The 12,103-nt window shown below is 29.4% G+C and overlaps 2 protein-coding genes across 8 annotated transcripts in view; both read left to right on the forward strand.

The window, feature by feature from the left end:
* LOC124422434 (calcium uniporter protein, mitochondrial) overlaps positions 1 to 6,770 on the forward strand; it is a 52,753-nt gene extending 45,983 nt beyond the window's left edge. For 2 of the 6 annotated variants that reach the window (XM_046958844.1, XM_046958848.1), the window contains 5 exons: positions 2,773 to 2,949; positions 3,520 to 3,638; positions 3,738 to 3,884; positions 4,587 to 4,790; positions 4,944 to 6,768. In XM_046958844.1, coding sequence (XP_046814800.1) covers positions 2,773 to 2,949; positions 3,520 to 3,638; positions 3,738 to 3,884; positions 4,587 to 4,790; positions 4,944 to 5,291 — 995 coding nt within the window. In that variant the 3' untranslated portion in view covers positions 5,292 to 6,768. Of the gene's footprint in view, positions 1 to 2,772; positions 2,950 to 3,519; positions 3,639 to 3,737; positions 3,885 to 4,586; positions 4,791 to 4,943 lie in introns of all 6 variants that reach the window. The other 4 variants (XM_046958843.1, XM_046958845.1, XM_046958847.1 and 1 more) reach the window with 4 other exon arrangements.
* Positions 6,771 to 11,675: 4,905 nt separating this feature from the next.
* The window catches only part of LOC124423173 (26S proteasome non-ATPase regulatory subunit 1), a 63,026-nt gene continuing 62,598 nt past the window's right edge, over positions 11,676 to 12,103 (forward strand). Inside the window, exon 1 of one of the 2 annotated variants that reach the window (XM_046960659.1) lies at positions 11,676 to 11,876. In XM_046960659.1, coding sequence (XP_046816615.1) covers positions 11,858 to 11,876 — 19 coding nt within the window. In that variant the 5' untranslated portion in view covers positions 11,676 to 11,857. The remainder of the gene's footprint in view (positions 11,877 to 12,103) is intronic. The other variant, XM_046960660.1, reaches the window with a different exon arrangement.

Below are 12,103 nucleotides of genomic sequence, written 5' to 3' on the forward strand. Positions count from 1 at the left end.
GTACGATGATTTAAATACTTCGTTACAATACAATACATATGATACGTATGTATATATATATATATATATATATATATATATATATATGTATATGTATGTAATATTCATTGATCCCGTTCGTTCGTTCATTAACTTTAATCGAAATGAATTTTCCATTCTTTTTTTTTCTTGGGTTTTTTTTTTTTTTTAATATTAGGTTGGGAAAAAAGAAATCCATTATTTTTGCATGAACTTCAAGACTCTTTATTTAACATGTTTCGGATTGTCTGATTTGGGTCAAATAAAAAAAAAAATAATAATAATAATAATAATGGATTTCTTTTTCTCCAACCTAATATATAACTTTTGTCTCATTATTAAGGAATTCGATTAGAAATGATTCGACGATATGATTCGAAGATCTTTACAAACATTATTTGTAAGAAAGTGACGATATAATGATTACGTTCGCACTATTGTTGCAGAATGAGAGTGACGTAAGATCTCGAGTTATATCGGTGTCCGTGCGAGACGAACATGAAATATAACTATAACGTTACATAGTTCGTTACCTTCTTTTTTTCTTTTTCCTTTTTTTTTTTTTTTTTTTTTCTTTTTCTTTTTCTTTTTCTTTTTCTTCTCTTCTCTTCCTCTCTTTACGATCCAATGCATCCAACGGATAGAGATAAAGAGAGAAATAGAAATTTTGTCATGGTAAAAAATACGAAGGGTTATTGAGAGAGTTTGGAAATGATCGAATTTTTCTTTTTTTTTTGTTTCTCTTATGCTCTTTTTTTCGTTTTTTTTTTTTTTTTTTTTTTTTCTTTTTTTTGGAGACGATACGTAAAAAATAAATACAAAGGGTGGTTAGGATTTGTTACATGTAAACTTTAGAGACCATTCGTCAAATATGATACATACTACATATGAAATGTTTTATATTTGTTTTCTATACAACGATACGTCGAATGGTTTTGATTAGAAATGATTTATATATTTGTACTATTAACTTTCAGAAAATTCCTTTTTGATTTTACAAAAGAAAATCTATTGTAACAATTGTCGATGAAGGGGGAAAGAGAGAAGAATGAAAAGATCCGCGTCGCGTTTCCGCAACGTCAACGTAATTTCCTCTCCTTTCCAATACCTTGTCGATATCAATATTAACTTTCATGAACATGGAAATCCTAGTAGGATCAATTCAACGATAATGGAATTCAAATTGGAAATCGTGTCCGTTTCTCGAAATTCTGCTTATGTATTACGCTACGGCGGATATGAATACCGATCTTGAGTAGTAAGGGGGAAAAAAAAAAAAAAAAAGAAAAACAAAAAAAAAGAAAAAAATGTAAAAGTTATTTAAAAACGTTGTAAAAGATAATCTTTAAAAATGGTTTAAAATTACTTTTAAGAGAAATTCGAAGCCTAGAAGGAAAGACTTTTTCTGGCCTTTTAGCAGTTCGAATCCAGTTTTGGCATTGACCATCTCTCTTTTCTCAAGTCAAAATTGGCTGACCTTTTCTTTTCTCGAATTTCTCTGTTAGAAGATCGAAAATCGTTCAGGAATTCTGGATGCATCAAAAGAGAGAGAAAGAGAGAGGAAGAGAGAGAGAGAGAGAGAGAGAGAGAGAGAGAGAGAGAGAGAGAGAGAGAGAGAGAGAGAAATGATACGTAGCAACACATGCACGTATACGATATTTTTCTATATACACGCACATATACATACTTTTATATATATATATATATATATATATATATATATATATATATACGTGGAAACGTTTTTATACGTAGATAGAAAGAGAGAAAAGGACTTTGCGGATCGACGCTCAGTTCCGTTCTGCTTACAGCGAAACGTTTCACCCTTTCCTCTTGGACCCCCCTCGTACATTTGGTCGTTCGTTTCATTCCGTTCTCCACACTCTGATACCTTCCTCCGTCGTTTCAACGGCTTCTAACCAGGTTAATGCGGCCCCAGGCTCTCGATCATGTTCCCTCCCCTGTTATCAAGCGAACGAATAATCGCGAACTCGTCAATCAAACTATTTGTGATCTGTGTCAAGCTCCTTGTCGTATATCTACTCACTCATTCTACTCTATGTATTTAATTCACATATATATATATATATATATATATATATCGTCATTTCGAAAATTTACGACGAAATTGTTAAAAGTACGAACAAATAGGAAATATAATGGAAAAGATAAATTTTTTTTCTTTCTTTTCCTTTTCTTTTTTTTCTTATTTTTCTTTCTTTTTTTTTTTTTGCACGAATTTCAATGTGTTAAATGAAAATCGTCTTTTTTCGTTTTTGTTTATGAATGTCTTTTAAAAATATCCCACGCAAATATGGTAAATAATAAGGAAACCTTGTTTTCTTTTCTTTTCTTTCTTTCTTTTTTTTTTGTTGGAATTGTTTGTTAGGTTTTCTTTTTTCGAATCGAAAACATGAAATTCGTAGAAAGAAAGGAGGAGAAATGAAAACAAGAGAAAAAAGACTAGTAGAAGAATCGCGTGAGATATTTCTTCTTTTTTCTTTTTTTTTTCTTTTTTTGCATGTTCCATTTGCTCACACAAAAGTGTAACTTTTGCGTAGCTCGTGCCAATAATCTTTTTTAATCGTTCGAAGATAACTCGTTTCCTTAATAATAAGATTTTTTAATCGTCTTAGGACGATTGATTAAAAAAAAAAAAAAAAAAAAAAAAAAAAAAAAAATGAAAAAATAAAAGAAATAAAAAAATTAGAGATCTCTAATATCACGTACGATTTTTCTTTTGTTTATTTTCAGTTCGGAATGTTACCGTGACATATCAGAGGGGACTGCCAAATATTACTTTACCTCTGCCATCGAGAAAGGAACTCTGCGTATTCACATTGAAGCCGATAACGTGTACCGTCGGTGATTTCCTCGATATGATCAAATTCGAGGATCGTGGTGTCGATCGAGCGATCGTTACGACAATAGGTAAGATCATATATATCGATCCTTTAAATATCATCGAAAAATAATATCTATGATAATTAAATAATAATTATATTTAAGAAGTACATGCGAGCGATTCATAAGTCAAATCGATCGATCAACTCAACTTTTGGAATTTTTTTTTGTTGCTTTTTTGTTTTATTTTCTTTTTATTTTTTTTTTTTAAGTGTCAAAGCACTCAATGGAATCCTCACTTTTTATATTCACAAATAAATTTCCAGTAATTTATTACCAATGAGTGACAAAATAATTTTCGGCCATCGAATAAAAAATAATTTTATTTCATAAAGCCAATCCGATTAATTCGTAATATGTACTCAAAAACGTAAATCATTACAGCTATTTGAACGCAACAGCAAGAGAGTTTATACGTTCTACAATATTTATTTGAATTTATATATTAAAGTGAATATTTAAAATGTAGTCTATGTTATTTCATCAAGTTTCTCCATTTTTTTTCTTTTTTTTATGTTTTATAAAGTTAATCGATTTGGCAAACGAACAGCTCATACACATATATATATATATATAAAACAAATGTGATATTTTTAGACGGTACTCGGATAGGTTCGAGTAACACCATAGAGAATCTTTTGCAAGATGATTTTAAATTAATAATAAACGATGCCGAATACACGGTACAACCTCCTATATATCAGAAACATACCATGGTAAGTAAACGATACTCTTATGGTATTTATAATTTTATTGAATTTTTAAAGACCGATTATGGATCACTTTCATTTTATGAATTTCTAAAATATATACAGGAAGACATGCAGAAGCTTTCGGACGTGCAAATATTGGTGGGCCAACTTTACGAAACTCTACAGGTACGTGAGTACCATGCCGACATGGAGAGACAAGTTTTGGCAGAGTTGGAAGCTATCAAATTGGAATTAGAACCTTACGAAGAGGTAAAATAAAGAATCTTTAATGATAATTTTCAATTCAACAGATATTCCCAAGTAATTTTACTAAAATTTCTACGGTCTTTCATGTATATGTATATATATATATATCGAAACCATAGAAACAATTTCGTTTTCCAATCACGAAGCAAAGATCTGAAACATTCTACGTTGCTTTTCCATTTTCTCTGGGTCATGAATTCACTTAGATCTTTTAGAGTCTCTCTCTTTCTCTCTCTTCCCTTTTTCTCTCTATCTCTTTCTCTCTATTTAACCATTTCATTCACGAACCTACTTCCTCCTCGTATTTTTCATTTTTTTTTTCTTTTTTTTTTTCTTTTTTTTTTCTCTTTTTTTTACTTCTATATATAGACCGACGTCATTTCACGTTTGATGCGCGCAGTTAAAAAGAAAATAATGTACTACCTTTTCAGTTTGCTCCAGCCACTAGCTATTTACCTTAACATCTTTCGCTCTATATGCACTGCGATTATAACGTTTAGTTTACGAGGATGCATCCTAATACGATAAAGTTATCAAGTAACGATATTGAGTTATATACTTCGATATATATATATATATATATATATATATATATATATATATGTACACAGCATTACAGTCTTGATGTTCTGTCACGAACTTTCACATAATTTTACATAAATATGTATGCACATCTGACATATACTCTTGACTTCGATGAAACAGAAGCTGCAAGAGCTGGAGAACGCAGCTATCAGAAGAGCGAATCTCAATGCATGGATATGGTTGGTATTGATGTCCATGCACGCCGGTGGTTTTGCCAGACTAACTTGGTGGGAATATTCATGGGACATCATGGAACCTGTTACTTATTTCGTTACTTATGGAACGGCAGTGGGTTGGTTCATTTATTTCCTATTGACGCAGCAGGTTTGTAAACGACAATTTTTCTATTTTACGAATACAAAATTTTTTAGGATAATAGTTTATGAAAAAAAAAAGAAAAAAAGAAAGAAAAAAAGAAAAAGAAAAAAATAGAAAATCTATAATCATTATTTAATCTATTACGTTGTATATGTACAGGAATACGTACTGCAGGACGTAGTGAACAGACGACGTTTGATAGAACTACACAAAAGGGCGAAACAGGTTGGGCTCGATTTGAATGCGTATAATCGATTGAAGGATCGTGCATACGAATTGGAGGGTACACTGAGAGTAATACGTGGTCCTTTGTACGAAAGAAAATTGGAGATGAAACAAAAAAGAGGAAGATATAGTTCGTACAATTCAAGATCGCCTAGTTCCTCGCCTAGTCCCTCGCCTAGTCCAAGTCCAAGTCCTGAAAGGGACGTTCCTAGGAAGACGTCATTGGCAAATGTCGACAAAAGAGAAACATCGAAGACACTCGAGTACGATAAGTTTAGATAAGTTTTTGATTCTATTTACGAATCAACACCGTAGATAAACACCGACGTTAACGTCAACGATCGTTGTTTTCTTGTGAACTGTAAAAATTAATCTTATTGAGGAGAAGGAGAAGGAAAAAGGAGAATAAGAAGAAGAAGAAGAAGAAGGAAGGTTGAAAGTAAACGAAAAGAGAAAAAAATGAAAAAATGATAAAGGAAAAAAAAATAGATAAAAGATCAAATACTCCCGAGTGATTAATAAATTAGCTCAGTTACATTATCAGAACGAATACCTCGAGGAAATTGAGAAGCTGACTACGAAGATATTTATGTGACTATACTAATTTTTTTTTTTTTTATTATTATTTATATATATATATATATACGTATATGTATATGTATATATATATATTCACAAACAAAACGACTGGAATCTTCGTTGCAGTCTTCCGTGTCCGAGTCGTATATATATTGACGGCGTTCCTCATCTTAATGACTTTAATATATTATTATTATTATTATTATTATTATTATTATTATTATTATTATTATTATTATTATTATTATTATTATTATCATTATTATTATTATGATTAAGAATAGGCCTGCACGTTTGCTCTACAGTGTCGGTTGTGATAGGTTCAAAGGAAATAATAATGATGAAAATGAATAGAAAGAAATCGATATACGCGCGATGGTCTTCCGTGTTTTTCGTCTTCGCCATAATTAATCTAACTTCTGTAAGCCGAAGCGATTTACTATAAATTCTCATTAATCGACGGACTATTATCTCACGATGCATCGAAAACTCTATTAAACTTAATGAATTGTAACAAAGGAAGACTCGTTTAATCTTTTAACTTTAAATTCGATCGCAAGAATAAGCCAGCTTTTTAAACACTTGCGATGGAAAGTTCGTGCCACGTACGTCGAGATGCTTCTGTTACTGGAACTCCAGCGACGTGTTACATACGTCGTCAGGCGATTGTTGTCAGAAAGAAAAATGACGTGCTTGGCACATCAACCATGAATTTCTTTGCACCGCCATGTGATTAATACAATTATTTTTCATGATCTATATATATATATATATATATATTCCCTTGATTTCGTACAATTATAAAATGAAAATTAAACGATTTTATTATCTAAATATATACAATTTACAATTTTAAATATATTAGACGAGGATCGACGATCAGTTATAATATGCTTGATATGTGATAATCGTCTTCTTTTGAAAATTACACGCTTATATTCCTATAGGTTTTTAACTTGATTAAACAGCGATGATTCTCAATTGCTGATCGTCGATCAATGACGATATAAATGAATGAAGACATTACGATTTTCTGTAAAGCGATCTCACACAAACTAAACAACTATTTTACGTGTATGTACTTAAATATATACATATATATATATATATATATATATATATATATATATAAATAAAATATATATGTATATACACACACGCGCGCGCGTGCCCACACACACACACTTTTTAACGAATGACGACATCTTCTTTCTTTCTTCGTTTTTTCTTCTATTTTTTTTCTTTTCTTTTCTTTTCTTCTTCTTCTTCTTCTTCTTCTTCTTCGTCTTCTTCTTCTTCTTCTTCTTTCTTTCTTTTTCCATCATTTCCGCGCACTACGTTGACATTTAATAAAATGAAAAAGGTGTTATATAAAATTGTTGACAATTAAACGTATATCCGTTATTTATATAATATTAAGCGTTAATGTTAATATACTCGCGCGATTTACACGATTAGAATACAAAATGCTTCGTATTGATCATCCAAAGATATAAAATCTGATTATTATAATTTCTCAAATTATCCCTGTGTATCTTATTCTAGTTCAAATGGAAAATTAAAAATTTTTCAAATATTAACGTTTCTATGGATTACATCTGTATTCCATTTAAACTATCCTATAGACGTTCTGGAATATTTTCCACGAAAGTATCGTACTTATGACTAAACGTTGAAAGTAGATTACTATTAGAATCTCTAAGGAACTTTTTCTCGCTTTCGTAAAAGTCCTCCTCCTAACATTCTATCCGTCCGTAATCGTGAAGTTACTACCGTGAAATATAGTGGGATCGCTCATATTAACGTTTCTCTCTATCTCTCTCTCTCTCTCTCTCTCTCTCTCTCTCTCTCTCTCTCTCTCTCTTTCTTTCTTTCATTCTTTCTTTCTTTCTTGAAAGAAAAAAAAAAAAAATATGAAGAAGAGGAAATAATTACATCCCTCGTTATACTTATTTAACAGATTAATGTATGTAACGAAGAGCTAGTGATTATTATTTTATCATTCCTCTTAATCGAAAGTATAAATAATTTTCTCCAAGCTTTTACTTCAACGACGCAATATACGGCAATATGATTAATTATCTCTTTCGGCGTGATTATTATTATTGTTCTTTTTTTATTTTTCCTTTTCTCTCTCTCTCTCTCTCTCTCTCTCTCTCTTTCTCTTTCTCTCTTGTTTTCTCTCTTCTTTCGTTATTAATTAACAAACGATACGACGATCAACGAATTTTTATTCAGAGATGAGATTGATAAAGTGAGTGAATCGTTAACGAATGAACGATCGATCGATCACCAGTGACGGAAATCATCCATCTGTCAAGCTGTTACTATAATTCTATTGATCTTTCCTAATTATTCTAATGCTATAAATCGCTTTGAAAGGAAAAGAAAGAAAGAAAGAAAGAAAGAATGAATGAAAGAAAAAAAAAATCATCCGCTTCTTTTTCTATCCGCACGTACCTCCTCTATTAGACTCATGTTAAAGGACACATTTGGCGCGAGATTACGATGGAAGAGTTAAAGTGGAAGAAAAAAGAATAATGAAAAATGAAAAAAAGGAAAGGACTTTGAAAATAGACGATAAATAGGGAAAGAACAGTCAAAGAATATTGAGAAAAAAAATATTACGATATTACAGACGAATAAAAGCGTGTAGGTAGAGGCTTTGCAAAAAGAAAACAAAAACAGAAAAAAAAAAAAAAAAAAAGAAAATAAACGAGCATTCTCTACTACAGCTTGAAAATGTAAAACATAAATTGTACTTTTGATGATATAGAAAAATGTAACGAATCGAATATTTGAAGTAGACAGAGAAACAATTTGACGCGAAAGTTTTTTTAGGTATTCATGGGAAAAAAAGATTCAAGAGAGGAAAATTTAAAAAAAAAAAAAAAAGAAAAAAGAAAAAAAAAAGAAAAAATCATTAAAAACGCTTGTAAGCACGTTGCACGCGTCTGCGATTTAAAAAAAAAAAACACACACACACACACACATACACGCGTCGTAGACGAATCCCGTAATCTCTTTAGTGCCAATTTAACGAACTTATTAATATTTCTGCGTCAATAAATACATGATATACCTACGAATAAAGAGAGTCCGATTGAGAATTTGTAAGAAAGAAAAACGGAGGTAGGGAAAAGGACGTGATAATTTGATTATAATAGGATGAATGTGCGTCGCTCGATGTACATTTATGCAGACGATATGCGTCGATCCTCGCAGAGCCATATTTATTACCCGACAAAATTTTTTACAATCGTTATAAAAGATTTCGTATATGAAAGATTTTTGTACATATATATAAAGAGAAAAAAAAATGAAAAAAAAAATAAATAAATACGAATTGTGTATAAATACGTGTATATATATATATATATATATATATGTATGTATATATATATATGTGTGTATATATTGTATATATATATATATATGTATATATATATATACGTGTATCCCGTTATTTTACGAATGGATCTTGTTGCGCCGATTTTCGCTGAGCTTATTATCATATTGTATGAATGCCTAAATAAAAACAAACAAAAGAAAAAAAGAAGAAGGAAAGAATTCTTAAATCGATAAATAATATTATAATTACTTGAATGAGAAATGAATTGCATTTAATATCATTGTATATAATATATCTATTTATTAATTTTTAATCGATTCTCTGATCATACATACATACATACATACATACATACATACATACATATATATATATATATATATATATATATATATATATATATTAGCGTGCATATGGAATTGTATAAAAAATTTGTGGGGAAAAATTGCACAATTGTTACACGCCGACGATGTTCAGTTGAAGAAGAGAATTTTACGGATATTTGTGTTTAAATAGACAACAATTTTTTTGTTCATTACTATCATTAACGACACTTTCTTTGTCTTCTTTTTTCTGTTTTTTTTTTCTTTCTTTTTTTCTTTTTCTTTTTTTCCTTCCTTTTTTTTTTTTATAGACACGACTGTATGTATCGATTAAATCTTACAGCGCGCGTATTATTTATTGTTGAAGAAAGAAAAAAAAAAAAAAAAAAAGAAAGAAACATGCGCACGACATTTATTTTACGGAAATTTCTCGTATGCGCTGAGAAAGAAGAAAAAAAAAAACAAAAACAAAATATTTTATCGATTACGGTCGTTTCTAAAACGCTTCGTGATGTTTTTTCATATGTAAATAATTATTCTCATGTGTATGTCTATATATGTATATATATATATATATATATATATATATATATGTATATATACATAACATATATTTATTCAATTCAGAGTTCTGCTGTGATGTACGTCCATGTACCTACTTCTACATATAAAAAAAAAAAAAAAAAAAAAAAACGAAAAAAAAAACAAATACAATGAAATATATATACATTTAAAATCAAAGATTATTAATCAAAAGTATCTTTTTTTTTTTTGGACACTACCTATTCCTCAAATTTTTTTTCTTATTAAAATTTTTCATTCGTTCCTCGCTGATAAAAGGATATATATATATATATATATATATGATTTCAGTGACAGAATATGAACAAAATATGAAATACAAGTGCAATAAAATTTCTTTCCTTTTTATTTTCAATCAAATTTAAACACATAAAACTAAAGCTCAATTATATAAAATTGTTAAAAAGTTTATTTCTTTATTTAACGATCATTAACAAATAAGAATGATAAAGAAATTAGAAACGGAGGGAGTTCCTTTAAAAAAATTACTTTACAATTCTATCTAAATCTATTTATCTATTAGAAATATATTTTTTGTACAATGTACAAAATCTATGTAAGTACTTTTAATTCCATTTTAATTCAAATTGGAAAGAAACGATATTGAAAACGTATTAAAATATTCAGTCATTCGTTTGACAATAATACACATTATACGGTATAAATTTAGATTTTGATAGATCGCAAGTAATATCGATCTAGATCTCATCAAGTCGAAATTGCCGCATGTGCTGATCCACATGGATGGACTTGATTATTTTATATTACTTTATATTATTGCTATTATCATTATTAAAAAATAAAAATGAAATCAAAATGACAGGGTGATTGTCGTTCCACAAGTATTCTGGTATCAAACGTTAAAATTTAAAACATTTGCATTTTTTAAACTGTATTTTATATAAATATATCGCTTGCACGTATAAACATTAGTCCTTTGTTCATTTTAAGTTTATTAGTTTAGATCGATGAAAGTCACGTGATATTAAGTCACGTGATTATGTTGTAAGACGAACAACCAATCAGAATGGAGCTATCGTGATCCTGTCTTCATTTACGCGGCAGAAGGCGAACGTAATGGATCTCACGTAAGTGGTCTTTGGATATTTCAAATTTTCAATACTTTTCTCCTTTATTTCATGAATTTCGTTTTAACAAATTATATAATAAATTATAATAGAAAACTTATGGCATGTAATAAGAACTTGATTTCTATAATATTTATCGATTATCGATGTTTACTCTATCGTATCCTTCTTAATCACGGAACACATCAACTTACTATATATATATATAATCATTCGATTTTTATTATATTTCTATTTATTTATAGTAAATTTATATTATACGTAAATGACCGATTGTTTATACGAAAAATATGAAAGAATTGTGTATCTCCATAAGCAAGAATCATCCGCATGATGACACTTGGACAATTGATATTATTTACGACGTAACATGTAACAATGTAATTGTAATAAAACGGAATATACCGTTGAGCTATTGGCTACATTTTCGATTCGTTGTTAATTAATTAATTACGTAGTATGGAATATCCAAATTTATTTCATACAATCATAAGTATTAGTAAATATTCGTATAGCTTAATCATCAGCGGGCATCGACAACAGCGACATTGGATCCAAGCATCGTCAACGGAGGCGCTGATAAAACTTTTTTCATCGTGGGATATTGGAATTTTTATTTCTTAACATTTTATATATATATATATATATATAATACATAATCATAAGTTAGATAAAGATTATATTTAATTCCTATAAAAATTGCGTTTAATTAATGTATTTTGTGAGGTTAGATTTATACGTATAGATTAGAATTTTCTAAAGTGTATCTATCGTTATAGATTTATATATTTCATGTTGGCAATACTGACGAAGGTGCCGTAGCCTCAATTCAGTTGAATTTTAGCTGACAAGATCTCCGTCGGATTTCAGCAAATTTTCTCTTTGAGATTTCTTTAGAAAAAGTTATATCAAGTGAAAATCAAGATGAACATCACGTCTGCAGGTAATATTTTACTTTAGATACGTATAAATTATTGCAACGCGTATTGGATATATTATAACTGATTTTCTTTGTCATACTTTGACGACAGTCACTAATGCATATATAATGATTTGCAAATCCTGTGTTCCCTAACCTAAAAATCTATGATACTCTTGTCAATGTTTGATATCATTTATATATCATTATGGTTGATTGATATGAGAATAGAGTTCTAATAATTGAATCAT

This window comes from Vespa crabro, chromosome 3 (genome assembly GCF_910589235.1).
Source record: "Vespa crabro chromosome 3, iyVesCrab1.2, whole genome shotgun sequence".
NCBI classification, from domain to species: domain Eukaryota; kingdom Metazoa; phylum Arthropoda; class Insecta; order Hymenoptera; family Vespidae; genus Vespa; species Vespa crabro.